Source organism: Leptinotarsa decemlineata, unplaced genomic scaffold, assembly GCF_025532065.1.
Source record: "Leptinotarsa decemlineata unplaced genomic scaffold, Ldec_3_MD MMD2_tig00078422_RagTag_RagTag, whole genome shotgun sequence".
NCBI lineage: Eukaryota > Metazoa > Arthropoda > Insecta > Coleoptera > Chrysomelidae > Leptinotarsa > Leptinotarsa decemlineata.
In genome coordinates, this window is record NW_027412747.1 from 2962381 (window position 1) to 2984070 (window position 21690).

Sequence of the window (21690 nt, forward strand, 5' to 3'; positions counted from 1 at the left end):
TCATCGACTTTATGTTGATGATATACACTACCTTGCACTGACGAGTGGCCAAACAGCCCGAAACCGGTCTGCAAGTGTGTTCCAATAATTGAAAATCTATTGCGGCAGTTGTATCGCCAACAGCATTTGCAGGAATAACTTCTGTGAAGAATCCTGCACTGACACCTGTCGGATATAATCCAACGCCCTTCGTGGTATTAGCCAGGGGAGTAGTTGTTTTCTGATAGGTGTCAGTCCATTAACCTACTGTATAGGGTGTTGAGACTGGCCTGAACGAATTGTTCTCTTAGATGATTTAATATACTCTTTATTTGTTCTTTTTCCCTCCACCTCATTTGTAGTTCTAGTTAATCAGAATTAATTTACTGATCGATCGTAATTATTATGAAACTAGAAATCTTTATGTTTTTTCAATATTTAACTCTATGGTAAATGCTAGACTTTCACATGAAACCAATTGAATTCATTTGTGAATTATATTTCACCTTACTTTTTTTCTCTTGTTTGTTGAAAACTTAACGACATAATAACTTTACATCTTTAAACAACCACCAGGTTAGTTTACCGAGCTGATACATATCCAGATTCATCCAGATCTTAACAATTATGGCGACATATCTCAAAATTACCGTGTAATCCAGTAGTCTCAGATGATATGTAGGTAGTTGACAGTAGTATTAAACCTATGTAGTGCACTGGTTAACGAATATCTATCAATTGAAGTCCACAGCGGTGTCTGATATCAGGAGATTTGTGGTGATTTGTGGTAAGTCTAGCTGTAGATCTGAAGATTCGTAGCTACCTGAAAAGTCAAGCAATAAACAGAACACCGCACCGAACGGCAATCGGAATACTAATTTTAAAGGAGAAAAACTATATGATTTGGCCAATACTAGATGAAAATCAAAAACATATTCAAGTAACACTTCATTGTGAAATTTTCGAAGGTCTAGTGAAAATCTCACAATGACGTGTTTATTTGAATAAGGAAATGAACTTTGAATTAAATCAAACCCAGATATAATACATTACACAATTTATGTGATATGGAATCTCGTCGCCAGATTCACCTATTTTGTAAAAAATATATTTTTTTTCAGATCAAATTTTATATTGTATTCTTGTTTCTACAAAGGCGAATTTCAAGAAGAGTTTTCATATCACATAAATGTTGTAATGTAATGAATTGATTGACTTGATTTGACTTGAAGTTTATTTTCTTCTTTTCAGTGCTTTCTTTACTATCAATTTATTTTTACTTATTTTTCATTTATCGCTGAGCATATTTCCTAGTCTATACATTTCATTTAATGCATTTTTGTTGCATTGTCGGTTCTCTTTTCGGACGATTGTCGAAAAGGACTACATCAGACTCATAGACTTGTAACAGTTGATTTTTTAAGATGAAGAGGATTTTTATTTTCGAAGCAACAGAAAAAAATTTGTAAAAATTGATAAAATCTGTATTGGAATCGATAGAACGATCAATTTAATTTAATGTTTGAATATGATTTCATGCAAATGTTGTCCCTGGCTGCGCTTCAGATGGTCCATGCGCAAGGTCCAATTTTGGCACACTCTCTCTAACATATCGAACGGTATTTCACGTATAAATACTTCAATATTGGCTTTCAGAGCGTCAGTCGTTGCTGGTTCATCCCTGTAGACATGAGCCTTAGCATGACCCCACAAACAATAATTCAAAGGCGTTAAATCACACGATCTAGACGGCCAATTGACGGCCAATTGAATCAGGCATGTTCAATTCTTACATTTTGGGCAACAAAAAGTCGTCAATCATCACACGGTAGCGCTCGCCATTCACAGTACCGTTCCGGCTATTGTCGTCTTTGAAGAAGTACGGCCCGATGATGCCACCGACCCATAATCCACACAAACAGTGACTTTTTCGGGATGCATCGGTAGCTCTTGCAATGCTTGTGGCTGGTCTTCACTCCAGATGCGACAATTTTGCTTGTTAACGTATCCATTCAACCAGAAATGAGCCTCGTCGCTGAATACAATCTTTCGATAAATGCACGATGCACTTTCTCCACCGACTATGAATTTTGATAATAAAATTCAATAATTTGCAAGCGTTGTTCATTCGTAAGTTGATTCATGATTAAATTATAGACCAAACTGAACAAGTTTGACAATGACACAAGACACGATTCACACGTGATCTGTCAAAAACAGTGTTGCCAAAAAGATACCAGCAAAAAATCACTCATTATGAGCCTGAGGGTGGGGAATACATAGTTCCAATAATTTCAGCAGATTCGATGGATATAGGCTAACATACGCATAATCTGGACATACTGACGGCAAGTGTATTAGGGTTTTAGGCGCCATGCGGCAGGCCCTGCAATTTGTGTCAGGAACTTCTTTACCTATCACGCGACTGCGGTAAACTGAGGTGTTTGAGACACCATCCTGGCAGACCATGATGAACCCTTAGTTTTCGACTTCAGCCAACTCGACCCGGGGAAAGCGAAGGTCAGGCACTTTGAGAAGCAGAAGTCTTCAATGTTGTTGAAGAAGACCTCATTCATCAACTTATCCTTGTGTTGCCACAGAAGTAAAGTGATATCTGCAGTTTTTACGCAGGCGTTTTGCTGAATGGGTTCTAACTCGATGACAAATCACCTCGTTCAGTGTCAAAAAATTACTGCGCTCTCATGGTCGCTAACCCGATGGCTTTGCAGGCTCCATCCAGTATCATTCTATCATGTAGACACTCCAAACTCAAGAACTGATGGAGGTGTCTTTCTAGAGAGGCATAAAGTTTAAGATCATTCGTATAAAACAAATGGGTGCCCTTATGCTTCTGGTTTTTGGTGGCCATCTATAAGAGTGGCTATAATTACATCGTTGTGACAGCTGCAGAGAAAGACATACACAAAGCAAAGCCTTGTAACAGCCCGCTTGTGGGATATTCTTGAATTCAGGTTTTTGTTGATGCCATAGCTGGGGTCTTCGTCGGGTGATATATCATCTACTTTTCTTATTTCGGCTTGTCTTTTGAGGAAAGTTGATTCAACAATGCAATCGTGTTTCGAACTAGCACCACTAGTGAGGTCTATAACGGCGCAAAAAAGAGCAAAACATGATGCACTCTGTTTTCCACTAAGTTGTTGGAATTCAAAAGTAGGCATTCATATTAGTATTTTTCCAGTTTTCATTGGGGGGATACAATGGTAATTTTTTGTTGGGGTATAGGGAAATGCATATTAGAGAGAGCGGGGAGGCAAAAATAAAGGTCTGATTTGACGTCAAAATTGAAATATTTCAATTGGATTTTCCCATCATAAAATATTAATGCATCTACAAATACATCTAGTGCGTCGCCAGTTATATCCAATTGAGCTTCTTGTCATAGCTAATGAAATAAGTCGAATGCAAATATATATCAAGCTTATTTAGAACAATGGAAAGATTTGCTTTCAGAACATTTTTTTATTTGCCCAAATGGAACTGGAAATTTTCAAAAAGTACCTGATATTTCATTTAAATTGGAATGCATTGTTGAAACATTTTGAAAAATTTCAACAGAAATTGAAATCAATTTGAAAGCTTTCCGGGTAAAATTACTTTTCGGGAAAAGGAATAATTAAAATGAATACTTTGAAATTGAAATTTCAAACATTCACCTCGATAGGATCTGGCAAATGGATACCCAAAAATAATAACTTTCACCGCTAATATCACGATGGGCATTTAAATTATATTCAGGAAACAAGTTTCCTCATTGAGCAAATTATTGCAAATGCTTCTTCTTCTAGGACATCGCTAAAATCAATCGAGATCTACAATCAATCAACCTACAGTTCCTTTACTGCACTGACGATGAGTTATAATCCAAAACAAAGGAGGAACTAGAAGCATCTGAAAGAATTTCCTTAGAAACTTGCACATATGTCTTTAGAATATAAATCACTGTCTCGTGATACAAGCCGTTTTCATTTTGAAATATTCATTTCCTCAATTGAGATATTGTTAGTGCATTAATCATATCACCTCGTTGGACTCCTGTAATTCACAATCAAATAAGTTGAAAAAAAATCCGCTAGCACGAAATAACACATATGAAAAATATTTCAGACAACTATGCCGACGTATAGATGACATGCAACAGCCTTAAAAAGAAAATGAAAAGAAGTTAACGAGAGCGAAGAAAGCCATCGATTGGATCTGCAATTGAAACCTCCGCGGACCTGAGACCGCGAGTTGATTTGCGGCTGAAACGATAATGATTTGAGGGACCGAAGTGACCTAGTCCACCATCCACCATTATTGTTTTGTAGAGAGTAAAATCAGGAGCAACACCAACATAACTTATGGATACTGCCATCGATTGTTCCGATCCATACGTGCGCATGTGTCATACAATACAGATCTAGTCGATCTTCCAATGTGTCGGTGACGTTGGGCCATCGGAGACATATCATTAAGGCACGATCATCTTCAGATGAATCACCCACAATACTTTCATGACTCAGGTCACCTTCATTATTTCCGATATCTCCTTCCACTATCTCCTCGTGCTCTAAGACAACGGTATCTTCGTCGGCTTCAACATTCGCCTCATCTTCAATGGCCTCAACCTCCTCTTCCAAATTTCCTCCTCTTGTGGAATGTTATTGGAAGTATCTCCACCCTCATTCTCCGACTCGTCATCTTTCCAATCAGTTCCGTCTACAAGTTATATCCTAGCTAATACAGCGGTAATTTTTTCGGAATTCATCTTATTATACTGAGTGAGGTATAAGATCGCAAGTCGACTTTTATTTGATTCGATTGTGGTGCTGGTAGCGTTCCACATTATTCCGTTCCATACTACTCCCAGTCCTTGTTCTATACTTTCATAGGTGGGAGAGTAGGATATGAGAGCTCAGTCGAATTCAGTATTTCCAGTTTTAACAGTTAATACCAATATGCCTTTTTTCAAAAAAGTGACATTCAAAGCCGATGTGGCTTTCCAATCAAAGTTGAAGAAAATGTAGTGTGTTACAATTGTCACTGCTATTATTCAACCCATGTCATAAGTGTGTGTCAAGAAATCCAACCTCACATCCGAAGAGGACGAATTTAAGTTCAACTCCTGGAGTAGACCACTACTACCAATGGTACAATTGTTTCAGGGTAGTTTTGTGCAATATTATGGGTATTTTCAGAAATAAATTGATGGATTCAGCCGTTATTACGTGGTAGGAGATCATCATAAAAAATTAAAAATAAACTTTTCATGTAGTAATAACATTAGTTACAAATAAAAGTATTGAAAAAACATAGAAATATTTGCGCAACATGTTTGGTGATAAATTGTGAAATACCAATCTGACTAAAGAATAATATATCCGAGTGTTTCAATAAATCTATGATGAAAATATAATTTGTAACATCCTCATCTATTTTGCGTCAAGTACAATGACAACAATGTTATTACACTAATGATTTTTCATTGATCCGTGAGTTGTGATGTTCGGAGAATCCCAGCCACTTTACGTTTTGACATCCTTTTCGTTCCATAACTGGCTCCACCAAATATGTATTGGGGTCTTTTATTCAATTCCATTCCATAGAAAGAACCTTCGATTGGCTGTCCATTCACATTTCCGAATACACTTTTATGGTTAGTGAATCGCACCATATCCCCAATTCTGAATTAATTTTCCTCACGTTTTCAATGATGCTTCTTGAATCATACATAAACTGTCAATTCCGTGGATGGTTTCACCTCTGCAGGCATCATATGGATGGTGCGATGAACTTCGTTATTATATTGATTGGTAATTGTAGGAAGAATACTTAAACACTTGTGATGACTTCGAAATGAAAACTCTCTATAAAGCCAACTCATCAACGTTTTGATATCTCGTTTCCCAATTGCAGCCTACTTGCTACTGAATTTATTTATTTATTTATTCAGATTTGGGATACATACAGGTATAAACCCAAAACAGTATCCACATATCTCCAGTTTACAAAAACAAAGAAAAAACCTAAAATTATAGATATTCTTAGATTTCATTACAAGAATAGATCACTTGTGAAAAATTTGTTTTGTGTTAGTTTTGATATCAGATACAAGAAATTTCCATCTCCGGGCAGAATTTATTGAAACTATTGCTAAGCCTAGGAATAGGGGCGTTTTGACCCAATTTGGTATGTTCAAAGCTTCCATTGAGAAATTGCCATTTCTGATGTTTCTGGACGGTACATGGATAGATACTAAGTATAGTAGTTCTGGAGCATCATAGTAATTCCTAAGGATTTTAAACATTAAAACCAAGTCCGAGATAATTCTTCTTTTTTATAATAGTAAAATGTTGAATATTGATCTAGCTGGATATAAATTTTATCAACGTTATAAACATCATTTATCCTGAAGTTCAAAAGTCTAATGAATTCATTTTGGATTCTCTCAAGTCTAACCTTATAGAAGTTATAGCCAGGACTCCAAATGACGCTGACAAAACTCAGTCTACTATATACATAAGCAAAATATAATGATTTGATAGCTTCTTGCTTGTCAAAAGTTTCACAAGTTCTACTAATGAATCCTATCATCCTGTTACATTTCTTTATGGAATATTTACAATGTGAATTTAAACTTAATCTATTGTCGAAAATAACTCCTAAATCCTTAATATGGTTGATCATAGATCAGACATTTACAAGTTTGCTAAATATACATAGTTTACTAATGCCCCTGTAATTGGTGACTAAGTGTTTCGATCCTGAGTTTATATATATTGGGAGAGACCAGATACGCGGTTTCCACATTATAGGAATGTTCAGTAATAATTGATGAAACATTGATGAAAATTTTAAACTATAGAACTCAGTGCCATGATCAGATTGAAGATTTTTAAGGCATGTTTGGCATAGTTGAGAACAACGGCATTGCGACAATATAAGTATTTCCTTCTCTGTACTCCACAAATATAAACTCAACACCTCTATGGCTCATACCTATACCACTTAAGAGAACTCAATTATGTTTCCTGAATCACTAATATAACTTTTTCTGTGGTTTCTTTTCACATCGGCATCGGAAATTAAAAAATATTATTAATGAAAATGAAAAATTAAAAGATTCCAAACCAAGTTATGTCACGACGTTTCGATTGTTAGTATCGTCTTCGGGTGATAACAGTTACCTACCGAAGTTTCTTTCAGATACAATTTGGAGGAAAATAGTGAAATAACCAACTACTTTAAAATCCAGAACATTGAATCACAAGGATATCACTTTATTCTATTCAGTTAGTACTACAAACGTAAGTTAGGAATATCTGTCAGGATTTACGGTTTCTAGTTTTGGGTGTGTAGAAATGTTCGACGAAGTTACATTCAACTTTGACATATGAAACAATACAAGAATAGAACATAGTAATTGAAAATTACAAACTCAATATGTATGACATTTTTTCATAGTTCAAAATCTGTCATCGCTCTTTCAAACATTTATATAGTGAGCCCGAATATATTCCAAATGGTAATGGAATAGAAAAGAAGATGACTCACACAAACACTAAACAACGTATTATATTCTTATACATGTTTCACGTCATTTCAATTTCAATACGGTGGACTCCCAAAGATGTGCACTATGTTCTTTCATGCACTACCATGATATGGATGTGAAATGGAACAGTTCAAGGGAAAAATCCCAAATGACGAAAAACACGATGGTCGCCATATCAGATATAAAGAGTTTTAACTTGGCAAAAGTAAGGTATACTTTGGTAATGCTCGAACCAATGTTTTGAGCACCAAGTAACAATGACACATTTAATAAAATGAAGAGATTATGGAATGTGTTCAGTCATAACAAAAAATGAAAGTAAATTAATGATAAAAATAATTTTGGACAAAGCTTTCATTAACATATTCCAATAAAAATAAAATGAGTTTCAAATTATTTCAAACCCATCAGTTTATTATATTGCACAATATATACAGCGTGACTCACGCTGTATATATTCGCTTTCACGCTTCTGAAAATTTCACCTCCCACATTTCCTTACCTGTTCTATTGATCTAAAATATTTTCAGCATTGCGGCGTTGCCACTTCCATTAGAAAGTCCTAGCAACTTTATTTTTTTTAATGGAACACCTCATATATTAATACATTTTTGGAATTGCTCTGGTATTTTAATGATTTTTTGTTGATAATGTCCTATACCTATCTCTATCTGCTTTCGAGATAAAAAATAAATTGTGCTAAATATGGTCCAAAACATAGCCTTAATTGTAAATAAGTACATCAGTACTCTCAATTCATGAAAAGTTGATATTCTGATGATAGTTTGGACAAACTCGAAATATTCAAAAAACATCAAGAAATCGACTCCATATCATACAGGGCGTGCTAAAATTACTATTATTTCCATTGTGCATAAAAGTAGTCAAAAGTTCATTTTTTCAAATAAAACCCTCTGTAAATTACTCGGTAAATTGGAAGATGGTGAAAAATGCTTCAAGATGATATATCATGTCCCTATACCTAAATCGTCAAGTTTTCTCAATAAAGTCGCTTCTTCTAGAAACATTATTTTTTTTAGAATTTGGATTTAGGTAGCAGTGGAATTATCAAGCTTATAGCAGTTCGGTTACTTTTATAAGTAATTTACAAAGAGTTATCGATGGTGTTTCGAATCATCTTCCAAAATGAACGCAAATATCGATTATTCAAACGAAGTTCTTATGAAATTATTTATTATACACATGAACAAAGTGATCAAATCATTGTCAGAACGTGTAAAAAATTCAACCAAATGTATCCTGAATTAATACCAATGAACGAGAGGAAGTTTGTAAGGTTATAAAGTAATTTCCTCAACTATGGCTCAAAGTTTCCAGGGAACAACTGTACCAAAAATCAGTCATTTCTAGGTGAAAAGTAAGATTTTGTGGGCTAAAACATGTGAAAGTACAGACATTAACAGAATAGGATGATTCAAAATAACAAAATTGTATACAAAATATCACATTTTCACAAGAAATGCTGAAAATGTTGTCCATTACATTCTAAACACTTCAAAATGTTTTTTTTGTACGCGACTTGTGGTTGCTTTTTCAATTTCCTGGGGATCCAGATCTTCATCTATTCGCTGTCGCAATTCTTCTTTGGTAAGCACTGGAGTACTGTTTCCCCTTTCTTTTAAAACACCTCATGAAAAAAAGTCAAGTGGCGTGAGATCGGGTGATCTCGGTGGCCAATCCCACGACCCTAAACGCCTAAACCAACGATCGTCGAAGAGTTCGTCAAGTTTCCTGGAAACTTCCTGGGTGAAATCCAAGAATTCCTATATTCCTCTAAAGGCAAATTTTCAAGAAAATCGGTTACAGTCGTCTAATAATAATACAGCTAATTTTGTTGTTCTTCAGAATACAGAAAACATTCAGGTCAAATTTTTCTTGAAAACCCATTTCTTTTGTAACATGACGATTATGATCAGCTCAAAAATGTTTATTCCTTCTATTGAAAATACCATCCCTCGTAAATTTTGATTCGTCGCTCCAAATTATTTTTGACAAAAATTCCCGATCTTCCTGTGTATGAATCAAAAGGGATTCACAAAAATGCATTCTACGTTCGAAGTCTTCTGCTTTTAGAGCTTGAACTTTGGTAAATTTATACGGAAGCATTCCGTGATTTTTCATAATTCGTTGTACTGAAGCATGTGATACACCTAAATCTTTTTCTGCACTGCAAATGGAAGCTTCTGGATATGCATAAAAATATGCCAAAACGTTAACAGTATTGTCCTCGTTTGAAATAACAGGTTTTGGTAATATTGAAGGCGCTTTTAACATGAAGCCATAGTTAAGGAAATTATTTTGTAATCTTACAAACTTCCTCTCGTTCATTGGTGTTAATTCAGGATACATTTGGTTGAATTTTCTACAAGTTCTGGCAATGATTTGATCACACTGTCCGTGTATAATAAATAATTTCATAAGAACTTCATTTGAATAATCAATATTTGCATTCATTTTTGGCGATTTTTTGAAACACCGTCAATAACCATTCATCAATCACTTATAAAAGACACTAAACTGTCATAAGCTTGATATTTCCACGGCTACCTAGAAATCAAATTCTTTAAAAATAATTTTTTGTACAACTGTTATTGAAAATCACTTTGATAGAAACACTTCAATCAGAACACCTACCAAAAAATCATTTAGAAAAGTTCACACATGCAGTTCGTGCTATTGGTAATATTAAATCCCTGTGAAGTTACTGACGATAACGAAGTAGTATTCAGTCCAAATGTAGTGAGTCTTTCATGACTCACCAATAATCCTCCTTAAAATAACGTGAGTTGGCGTATGTAATTGTAACATGTCTTGTAATCCAAAGATCGTGTGTTCAAATCCCATGGACCCTATAATTTTTTTTATTATCAGCAGTAACGTTATACAAAAAAATGCGTATGATACATTTGTTAAAAGTGATTTTATTTTGCTCGTGAGTTTGCTCCACTTGCTGACGCTCGTTTTGCAATAATCCCCACTCACAAAATAAAATGCCACTTTCAACACTTGTAGGTAAAACGTGAATAACTATTTTTCCACAAAAACGGCTTTATTAAGAAAACCTGACGATTTAGGTATAGGGACATGTATATCATCTTGAAGCATTTTTCACCATATTTCAATTTATCGAGTAATATACTGGGGGTTTCATTTGAATAAATGAACTTCCGACTAATTTTATGCACAATGGAAATAATAGTAATTTTAGCACGCCCTGTATGATATGGAGTCGATTTCTTGGTGTTATTTGAATATTTCGAGTTTGTCCAAATTGTCATCAAAATATCAACTTTTCATGAAATGAGAGTACTGATATACTTAATTTCAATTAAGGCTATCTTTTGGACCATATTTAGCACAATTTATTTTTTATCTCGAAAACAGATAGAGATAGGTATAGGACATTATCAACAAAAAAGTATTAAAATGCTTTGCGTTATCCAGAAACGTCTAACCTACCATCGACCGTGAGTCACGCTGAATGATATGAAGTCTTGTCGCGAGATTTACCCGTTAAGATGTTATTATTATTGATTTATCATGAACTGAAGACCGTATCGAGGGGAGATACATACATACAAGAAAATAAATATTTCGAAATGGAATTTTAAAGATATATGATGGAATTGGCCGATACTTGATGAACATCCATAACTGACGTATTCAAAAAACACTTTATTGTGAGATTTTCACTAAACAGTTTTACGAAAATGCAACACGTGTTTCGCCATACAATGGCTTCTTCGGGCGTGTCTTCACTGAGTAAAGCAATTATTTGAAGAAACACATGTTGCGTTTTTGTAAAACTGTTTAGTGAAAATCTCGCAATAAAGTGATTTTTGAATATATTTCGAAACATTCATCTTTCTCAACTACCTAGACTATAGAACAGATTAGTTTCGAAGTATTACCTCTCATCAGTGCAGTAAAGATCCTATCCAAACAGCAAACCTGTATCGAAGAGGGATACAAATATACACGAAAACAAATATCTCGAAATTAAATTTCAAAACATTCATTTCTTTGAACTACCTAGACATTATGTTCTGGTAGATACCTCCAGAAAACAACTACCGCTCCAGCTGATACCACGCTTAGAATTGGATTATATCCGACAGACACTTATGTAAGATTCCCCACAGAGACTAGTCTCGCAGACGTTTCTCGTTAATCCAGCAGCAGGACCATGCTGAAATTATTCAAATAGATCAACTACAGATCAGTTTCGAAGTTTCACCTCTCTTCAGTGCAGTAAAGATCCTATCCAGAAAGCAAACCCGTAACGAGGAGAGATGCAAACATACAAGAAAACAAATATTTCGAAATTGAATTTCAAAACACTCATTTCTCCCAACTACCTAGACAGTATGTTCTGGTAGATACCTCCGGAAAACAACTACTGCTCCAGCTGATACCAAGCTTAGTATTGAATTATATCCGACAGACACTTATGCAAGATTCCTCACAGAGGCTGATAGCATGCTTAGTATTGAATCATATCCGACAGACACTTATGCAAGATTCCTCACAGAGGCTAGTCTCGCGGACGTTTCTCGTTAATCCAGCAGCAGTACCATGCTGAAATTATTGAAATAGATCAATTACAGATCAATTTCGAAGTATTACCTCTCTCCAGTGCAATAAAGATCCTATGCAGACAGCAAACCTGTATCGAGCAGAGATGCAAACATACAAGAAAACAAATATCTCGAAATTGAATTTCAAAACATTAATTCCTCCCAACTACCTAGACAGTATGTTCTAGTAGATACCTCCGGAAAACAACTACTGCTCCAGCTGATACCACGCTTAGTATTGAATTATATCCGACAGACATTTATGCACGATACCTCCCAGAGGTTAGTCTCGAAGATGTTTCTCATTTATCCAGCAGAACGATCATGCTGAAATTATTCGAATAGATCACCTACATACCGATTTGGAAGTACCACCTCTCGTTAATGCAGTAAACATCCTACAAAGGCATCAAAATACCCGGGACTCGATTGAGCATGATCCCAGCTGCTGGATGAACGAGAAACATCTGCGAAACTAATCTCTGTGAGGTATCTTGCATAAAGTTTCGTCAGATCTAATTCAGTATCCAGCGTGATATCAGTCGGGAAAGCAGTAGATTTTCAGCAGGCATTCACCAGAACCTACTGTATAGGTGGTTGGGAGAGATGAATGTTTCGAAATATTTAGTTTCTTGTAATAATTTATTGATATTGACTAACTCGCTTGAAATTTCGGTCCGGTTATTTTCAGTGTAATTTAATATTTCATTCAATTCATTTTAATGTTTTCTTTCACTTTTTCAGACAATGGAAATCTGCACCTGTAAAGAACACCAAGAAACATTGTTGACTAGAGTCAGGCAAGAGAGTGGTTTGTTTTTCCAAAACAATCAACAGATAAATTTCTCCATCCAAGTCAGAAGCGAATGTTTCATAACAAGGAGAAAAAAAGTTACTGGTAAGTAGCATTAAGGTTTTTTTGAATAGAAACTTTAATAAAATACAGGACACCCTAATATTTCATTTACTGCAAATCGCAATGGACCATCCAACTCCATTCCTAAATAGTCGCATTGAGCTACATTCCCGAATAATTTTATTTGAAGGTGGTTGACAACGTTTCATAATGAATTTCATTAGTTCGGACTTCCATTGTCTGATATTATATAAAATGATTTGAAATCCCTGAAGGAACTAAAAAAAAATGAATAGCTGAAAAAAACAGTTATATTGAGCAAAAAACCTGAAATGAAATAATGGTGAAATGAAATACAGGTAAAAATGGAACAATTGAACAAAAATAAAATAAAAAAATTAGGAGATTCCAAGCCAAGTTACTTCACGACGTTTCGATTGTTACTATCCATAATCGTCACCCGATGATGACTGGACTAATTCCTCCGAGAGATGACTATTTATGGGCTATTCGAGTACGTTCACTTATCTCCGCTTTCCTTTCTCCGCTTCATTCACAGAATGAAGCGGAGAAAGGAAAGCGGAGATAAGTGTCGATAACGACCGTCCACAAAGAAGGTACGCGGACGCCATTGTTGGAGATGGAACCCAGTTTGTGTTGTGATTGTCCGCCGTTATAGAACGTGCCACCATGAAAATAACTTTTTTAAAGTTTTATCAGTGTTTTGAAAGAGAAATAGCACTCTCAGTCACGTCGATTGGAGAACGGGGTGGACCGGATGTCCACGTGGGAGTGCTAAAGTGGATTTATATAACACCTATCCCCATTCGAGCCGATTAAGGGCAGGCGAGGACTGGATGTCCACGTGGGACCAATTATACGAAAGATATGTGTAAGAATTGTAAAAAATCAGAAAGTCTCTCGAGCAGGAGGTGACTTTATAAAAAATTTCAAGTGTTTTTATGATTATATAAATTCGATACAGAGAGGGTGGCAGCATTGCTTCGAAGAAGACCGCTGCGCTCCACCGACGAAGCTCCTGTTAATTTTGATAGGAGATCCGTCGGTGCACCTGAGTGGGAAGCAACATCCAATAAACCTAGAGAGAAAGAGATAGAGAGAGAAAGAAACCGTTTCAGAGTCGTTCCAACTGCAAACACGAATACACCACATGCATCAGTTTTAATAATAATAATAGGTTTTCATTTGTCATAATTAGTATTATTTTTATAAATATTACATTACTATTTAACTATGGTGATTACGAGAAAACGCGGAAGATCAGGTGATCGATGTATTTTATGAACAGTACATTGACCTCTGTTATTATTTTCAAGCGAGGGAGATAACTAATAATACATTTAATTTTGAATTGAACTAATTAACATCTAATTCTACTTAAATTTATACAATCACATAAGTACACCAATACAGCTATAACTTGAAAAAAAAAATGATTCACTGTTAATCATATCCTAAGTCATAGCCTATCAATTTTCAATGTCTGTTGAGACATTTGTTCACTCAGAAGAAATGCTTTCATTTGTTTTTTGAAAGCAAATATATTCAGTGACTTGAATTTTTGCGGAATTGAATTATAAATTCATGATACTTGATAAGAGAACGATCTTCTAAAAATTGTTGTGCTGGGGATAGGAGGTGTCACAGTTCTCTTCAATCTGATCATTTCGAAATGTAAATCGGTGTGTTAGATAGCGGGGTGTGTTCAATGTAACTATTCTATGAAATAGACAGGCATGGAAAAATCATCTTTTTGTCATATTTAACCACTTCTGTTCATTCAATTATGGGATGTGCCTTCTCGTTTTCTAATTCATTGAATAAGTCGTAAACATGAATTTCGCATGACTTGTATGCGACGTATATCATCTGCAACAATACAAGGCCCATAAATAGAATCACAATAGTTTTATCAAGATAACACTAAAGCCTCACAAAGTATAGATTTAACTTTTTTCATTCAAGTACTGTCTGCAATCGAATATTTTTTTTATTCATAAAGCACGATCATCTAATATGGCAAATGTGTTCCTTGTATCGCAATTTATCATCCATAACAACACCGATATTTCTAGTAGACTTTTGGAGTATCATTTCCTCGTTTTCTTCTAATATTCTAACATCATCTTTCAAAATGTTTCCCTGACTTTTAGGAACTAAAAGAACATTTAAACAGTGAACTTCAGATTGGCTGATAAGATCAGAAATATCTTGATGTTATTTAGAACCGTATCAATATCTTGTGGGTGAAAAGAATAATGCAACTGAGTATCATCAACATGAAAATCAATCTTACAGTGGTTTATTGTTTTTTGAAAGTCAAAAGTATAAAGGGCAAATAATAATGGACCTAATATTGATCCCTGAGGAACACCACTGAATATTTGACGAGGATTCGATATATTTTTCATTGATTCTGACACTTTGAGTCCTATAATAAAGATAACTTTGGAAAAAAGATAATGCTTCGGACAGACCAATGTACTCTAGTTTTGTTAACAATATGTGATTCAAGGTGTCAAATGCTTTGGACTAATCTAACAATATTAGTACCGTTGCCTTTTTTCTGTCAATTTCTTTCAAAATGTCAGCTGTTATGTGTAGTAAAGTATCTTCACAACTATGATATTTTCTGAATCCAGATTGTACCTCAGGAAGTAAATTGAATATCATTACATAATCCGTTAATTGTGAATCAATTTGTCTTTCAAGTTGTTTTGAAAGTGTTGGAAGGATACTTACGGGACGATGATCTTTCAACTCTTCAACCGTATTTTTTTGGCAATGGTTGGACAAGAGCTCTAGAAAAACACTGTTTCAAATGCAAAAATGTATAATGTGTGTGATATAAGGTAGGGCGTACGGACAACACATAAGCATCAATTTCAAATTAATTACATCTGATTCCTGTGCATTTTAATTTTAGGTTATATAATGATTTTTGAATACATTGTTCTGAAACTTCATGAAAAAAAAATGTTTTCCAGGGTCCTATAATATTTCTACTATGAAATTCAATTGCATCCAGATCACATCTATCTTTCGTATTCCCTTTCATAAAGTAATTATTGATTTCATTCACGTCTGAGAAATTCCCGGGAAGTTTTGGCTTTTGTTATCGTACATTGAGATGATCCAAATTTTTTCAAGTTTCATTCACACCGATTCTAAGAAAAATATATTGATAATACGCTTTTCTTTCATTTCGGCATGACAAAGTGGTAAAATTTCTCAGCATTTTGTAATAGTTATAACGAGACTCAATTTTACTCTTTTTCTATTTTTTATGAGCAGTATCTCTCAACGAAATGATTAACTTAATGTTTTCTGTAATCCAAAATGTGTAAGGTTTTATTATTCGTATTCGTCTTAGAGATACAGAATGTTGTCATTTATGAAATTCAAATGATTCATTACAAAAATCACTTGAAAATCTATCAAGATAAAATCAAAATAGAATTTATTATGATTTAAATTTCTAAAATGTTTAAAAGATGTGTAAACAGGATGTTTTGATTCACTGATTACATTCAATTCTACTTAAGTGAATTCATGATCTGAGATATGATTAACCAGACCAACATTGAAGATATAATGAGATCTAAAAGTGAACTTGATGCAATAGTTATTCTGGAAGGAGACTGGATAAGTCGTGAAAGCCCTTATCCATTAAGCATGTCATTCATTTTATTGTAAATACTGGTCGATATTAAAATATCCTAAAACGAAAACTTCATCAAATTTGGGTATGAGATTTGATATTTTATTTTCCAGCCTGTTTATAAAATCACATGGTGAATGATTGGTGGGCTTGTGGGCAACACCTATCGCAAAATTATGTTTGACAATTTTCTAGCTTATCCAAATCTGTTCAAGGTTTACTTTCAACTGTGACAGCAGAAATTAATTTTTCTGATAGTCTTCTATCAGGGGATATAAATATGCCACTTCCCTTCGATTCCGTTGCCCTATTAAGTATTTCTATTTTTAATTTATTTGTCAAAAATTCAACAATAGGCCTTTTCGAATTTTTTTGCGATTTTCCTATCCTATGTATGTTTCTGATATCGGAATCGTCTATATTGACTTTAAGTGTATTATCAAACAATGGTATGAGTATTGCATGTATATTTTTTTCGTCTATTTTCGGGTTTTGGAAAAGTCTTCGCTGACTGAGACTGCTTGATTCCACACAGAGTGATTCGTCAGAAGTATGTGGCAAAAAACAGTTACTCATTGTTTCGGAGTTCAACCCAACTCATTAAGTTCAACTTAAAAACTCATTCTTTTGAAGGAAGGTGTCCACGTGAAATAAACGTTTCAAGACAGTTTTTCGATTTGAATATAATGTACAGCAATTCGAATTCTACGTAAATCGATAATTTCTAGTCGCTAATTTCAAATTTGAAATTTCTTACTCTAAATTGATTATCGTATTTATGATAGTACATTTCAATTTTTATAAACGAATAAAGAAATGTATCAAAAACATCGGTCAAGTTCTACACAGTTTACAGTATTTGTTACTTTTGGATTGTCATCATTTGTTTCGAGTAAGTTTTTCAACATTTCATCAGTACCAGTAGCGAATTGATAGAGAGGGTTGTCAAGGTTTGTTTGAAATTGGTTGACAATGTTTCATGGTGAATTTTACCAGTTCAGACTTTCATTGTCTAATATGATATAATATGATTTGAAATCTCTGGAAGAACAAATGGAATTGAAAATTGAAAAGAATGGCTAAAAATAAAATAACAATTGTGTTCATCAAGCACTAAACCGTGAAACGGAATTACAATAAAATTTCACGATTTATTGTTTAATATACGAGGGTGGTACCAGAAATACCCGACCCAACAAAGAAAACACAACAAGTTTAAAAAAATATATTTTCCAACATTGTATACAGTCTATACAGCTTTGTACAGCTCTCTACACTTTTCTCAGCAATTTTAAATAATTTCGATACCGTTTTTATAATAAGAACTGTCTTGTTCCACTAAGTAGCCATCAACTGCTGACATTACTTCTTTATCGTTGGAAAATCTTTGACTACTGAGCCAGTTTTTCAAGTTTGGGGACAGAAAATAATCCGAAGGGGTTAAATCTGGGGAATAAGGTGCATGAGATTGCAATTCAACTTTTAATACTTCGTTAATTTTGGTCATTGCGATAATGGATTTGCGAGCTGGTGGATTGTCTTGATAAAACAACACTTTTTTCCAAGCAAAATACTACCGTTTTTGATTGATTCGTTTACTAAAACGTTGCAATAAGTTCGCATAATACTCGCCGTTCATAACGTTACCTTAGGCAATGAAAATTATTCTACGCGCATCCCAAATGCCATGATCTTCCCTGCAAATAAAACGGTATTGGCCTTCTTTGAAGCCGTTGTTTTGATTGTTCTTTTGTCTAGGGTGTGAAGTGATTGACTCACGTTTCATCCATAGTTATGAAACGGCGCAAGAATTCTGCTTTGTAGCTGTGAAAATTCGCTAAACACTCAATTGAAACATCTTCACGACACTGTTTCTGCTTGAGTGTGAGCAAACGTTGCACACAACGTTTTCATGTCCGAATTTTCAGATAATATATGATGTACTGCACTTTCTGAAATGTCTACTGAGTCTGTTAGCTCGCGCATTCAGTGGAAGATCATTCAGTACCGCTTTGTGGATTTTCTTTACCGTTCCTGGAGTTGTCACCTTATTTGGTCGACTACTGCGATGCTCATCTTGGCAACTCATAAGGTCTCCTTCAAACTGTGCTACCAAATATTTGTTGTGAACGAAGGAAGAGACTCACCCAGAATAGAATCTACTTCGGTTTTTATATTGGTTGGGCTCAGGCCTTTCGAATGTATCACATAGCTGGTGAGCGAAAAAATAGACTTTAACATATTACCATAATGATGACCAATTTTCTCCATTTTCACAAATTCACCGAAAACGTTCGTTATTGATGGCTGTCAAACAAATACTAAACAATGCAGCATCTTCAAACATTTTCTATATAGATTGTATACTTTATAATCTAATACAGTGATATTTCACAAACGACTACCGCCATCTCTAGGTTAGGCCGATTAGGTACTTCTGAGACCACCCTCGTGATAATTTTTTATTATATTCAAATTTTATTCATTCTTTCGGAGATTTCAAATCATATTCTATAATATTAGACAATGGAAGTCCGAACTAGTGAAATTCAGGCTTATCAGGGTTGCATCTCCGGGCTCCAGATTGCTCGAGGGGTCCCGTATTCAAATAAAAATCATTTCCATTACCTAAATATTTTTTTGGAAAATATACATCAACATGTTGCATTTGCAGTAGAATTTATGAACTGCCTCAGCTTCATTAAGCCGTGGGTATCACGAACATTGGCCTTCAGGAGTAAAAAACAGATTTGAAACGAATGACCGATCAACAATTCTTATCGACATTTGCCGTTTAGCAAATTAGCAATAGACCGATTGGCGTATAGTTGACTGCCAAGTGATAACGAAAATCTAATATTCATCAGGAGATGGCTCAATCATCTAACCTAATTAGCGAAATGCACATCAACAGAACGAATGTTTATTTCTTTTCGTTCCATATTCTACTCATCATAAAGATTTGAACACACAATGCCCGGAATCAACAATTGGAGGAATCTTTCAAATTCAAATTAGCAGATATGTCTCTTGTTGTGATAAGATCAGTGACCTATGCCTTTCATATATCACTTTTATAACTAATCAACAAACGCGCCACCATTCCAACTTCAATGGAACACCAGGTATTGTGACAGGTTTTACATAAGTAGGTGTTAAATACTGTCTGCAAATATATCTGAAGTAGATAATATTGAAGATATAAAATATAAATACGCTTTGAACAATTCAACTTTATCGAGTGTGTGAATTTCCATTTGATTTAATCATTCAAGGAGTTTGAGAAAGGTTATGGAAACAGAACTAGAATCTGGAAAGAAACTCCTCAGCAGAGATATCCAACAAAACATAAAGACATTCAAGAGAAGATGGTTCATTCTTTTCATTTATATAAATTATTCGGCCTTGAGTTCTATGCAGTGGATTTGTTACTCCAGTATAACAAATCTCGTCATGGAGTATTACAATGTTAGCAGTATAGAGGTTGATTTAATATCGATTCTGTATATGGCCGTTTATCCCGTATTTGTGATACCAGCTTCTTACATCATAGACAAACAGGTAATTTTGGTTTTCATAGTTTCAATGGGAGGTAAAAGGTATATGGATTTTGAAGTTTATATGTTCATTCATATCATTGAATTTTTCATGTCTTCCCAAATATTTTGTTCAATTTACATGTTCATGACCACTCACGGTCTTTCTGACTGCTTTTTTCCATTACATTTTTTCGGACATCTGACTTCACTCGTTATGATATCCACATTTTCTTTCAAATTTCAAAATTGTTTCATAATACTCACCCACATAACATTTCATTCAATTGAAATAAGTTTTTTACGGCTATACTGATACAGTTTATGGCCACTTGGAATTGGCACCTTTGATGTCCGTTGTCGAAGTTTTTCATTACGCCGCTTAATTTAGAAAACTGTGCACAACCATATCGACGCGACGTTCGTTTAGAGTTCTACCACTCACCACATACATTGAATACGCTGCTGCACATAGAAATGCTTTAATAATATTGGTATTTTTTTCGTTTCATGATACTTAGCAAAGAAAAGTGAATGTTATTATTATGATACAATATCTGTTATTTTCACAGATTAATGTAAATTATTTTCTGGTAATGTTATTAATCCAGAGGCAGTATGAGGAAATTGAATATTATTATCTCCTAGAAGTGTAAATGTATTTTTACATTACACGCTTTATATTAGCTTCACCTGTATGTATATATGTATGTATGTTTGCTTGCTTGTAACTCCCAAGTTCGGGATCTGTATTGACAGAATTATCGACATTATTATTGCTTGATCTATTCGCGGGCAGATGGCGTTGTACGTAACCTCCTTGATATTTTTTGATCTATTCGCGGGCAGATGGCGCTGTACGGAACCGCCTTGATATTTGTTGATCTATTCGCGGGCAGATGGTACTGTACGTAATCTCCTTGATAGGTTGTTCAAAAGAAAATCAAAATAAAAAATGGATTTTAAGAATTATAAGTGTTAGCGAAATTTTGTACTACAGATGAAATATTTAGATATGAAGTGATCACTTGGTGATCGAAACACGTGTCGAGGTGTTAAAAATAACGATTTGGTGTTGGGAAAAACTCCAGTAATATTCATTTGGTAAACAATATAAGACAAAAAGTTACATTGGAAATAAAGTTTAGGGGTTGCGTTTTCCACTTCTTACAACCATGGGGTAAACCAAATAAATTTCTGGCTAAGTGTCTTTTTGGTAGTACAAAACGTCAGGTTAATTTCAATATTGCAACTTCTTTAGTGCTTATGAAAAAAATTGTTTTACAAATTTTATGTACCCGCTTTAAGGGGCTGTATCTCAACAAGGGATACTCCAACGAAATTTTATATAAGATCCTATCTTTTTTTCGACGAGGAATCACCTCTTTGAATGTTCTACAATTATTTTGTTACACCTTGTATAGTTTGAGAAACTAAAAAACACGCTTTTATAGCATATAAAAGTGAAAAGTAAAAAATAAATA

General features: G+C 34.5%; 1 protein-coding gene across 4 annotated transcripts in view; it reads left to right on the forward strand.

The window, feature by feature from the left end:
• The first annotated feature begins 629 nt into the window (after positions 1-629).
• LOC111504313 (uncharacterized MFS-type transporter C09D4.1) overlaps positions 630-21690 on the forward strand; it is a 77601-nt gene continuing 56540 nt past the window's right edge. For 3 of the 4 annotated variants that reach the window (XM_023158829.2, XM_023158830.2, XM_074186053.1), the window contains exon 1: positions 19888-20231. In XM_023158829.2, coding sequence (XP_023014597.1) covers positions 19962-20231 — 270 coding nt within the window. In that variant the 5' untranslated portion in view covers positions 19888-19961. Of the gene's footprint in view, positions 767-12876; positions 13031-19887; positions 20232-21690 lie in introns of those variants that run through there. The other variant, XM_023158832.2, reaches the window with a different exon arrangement.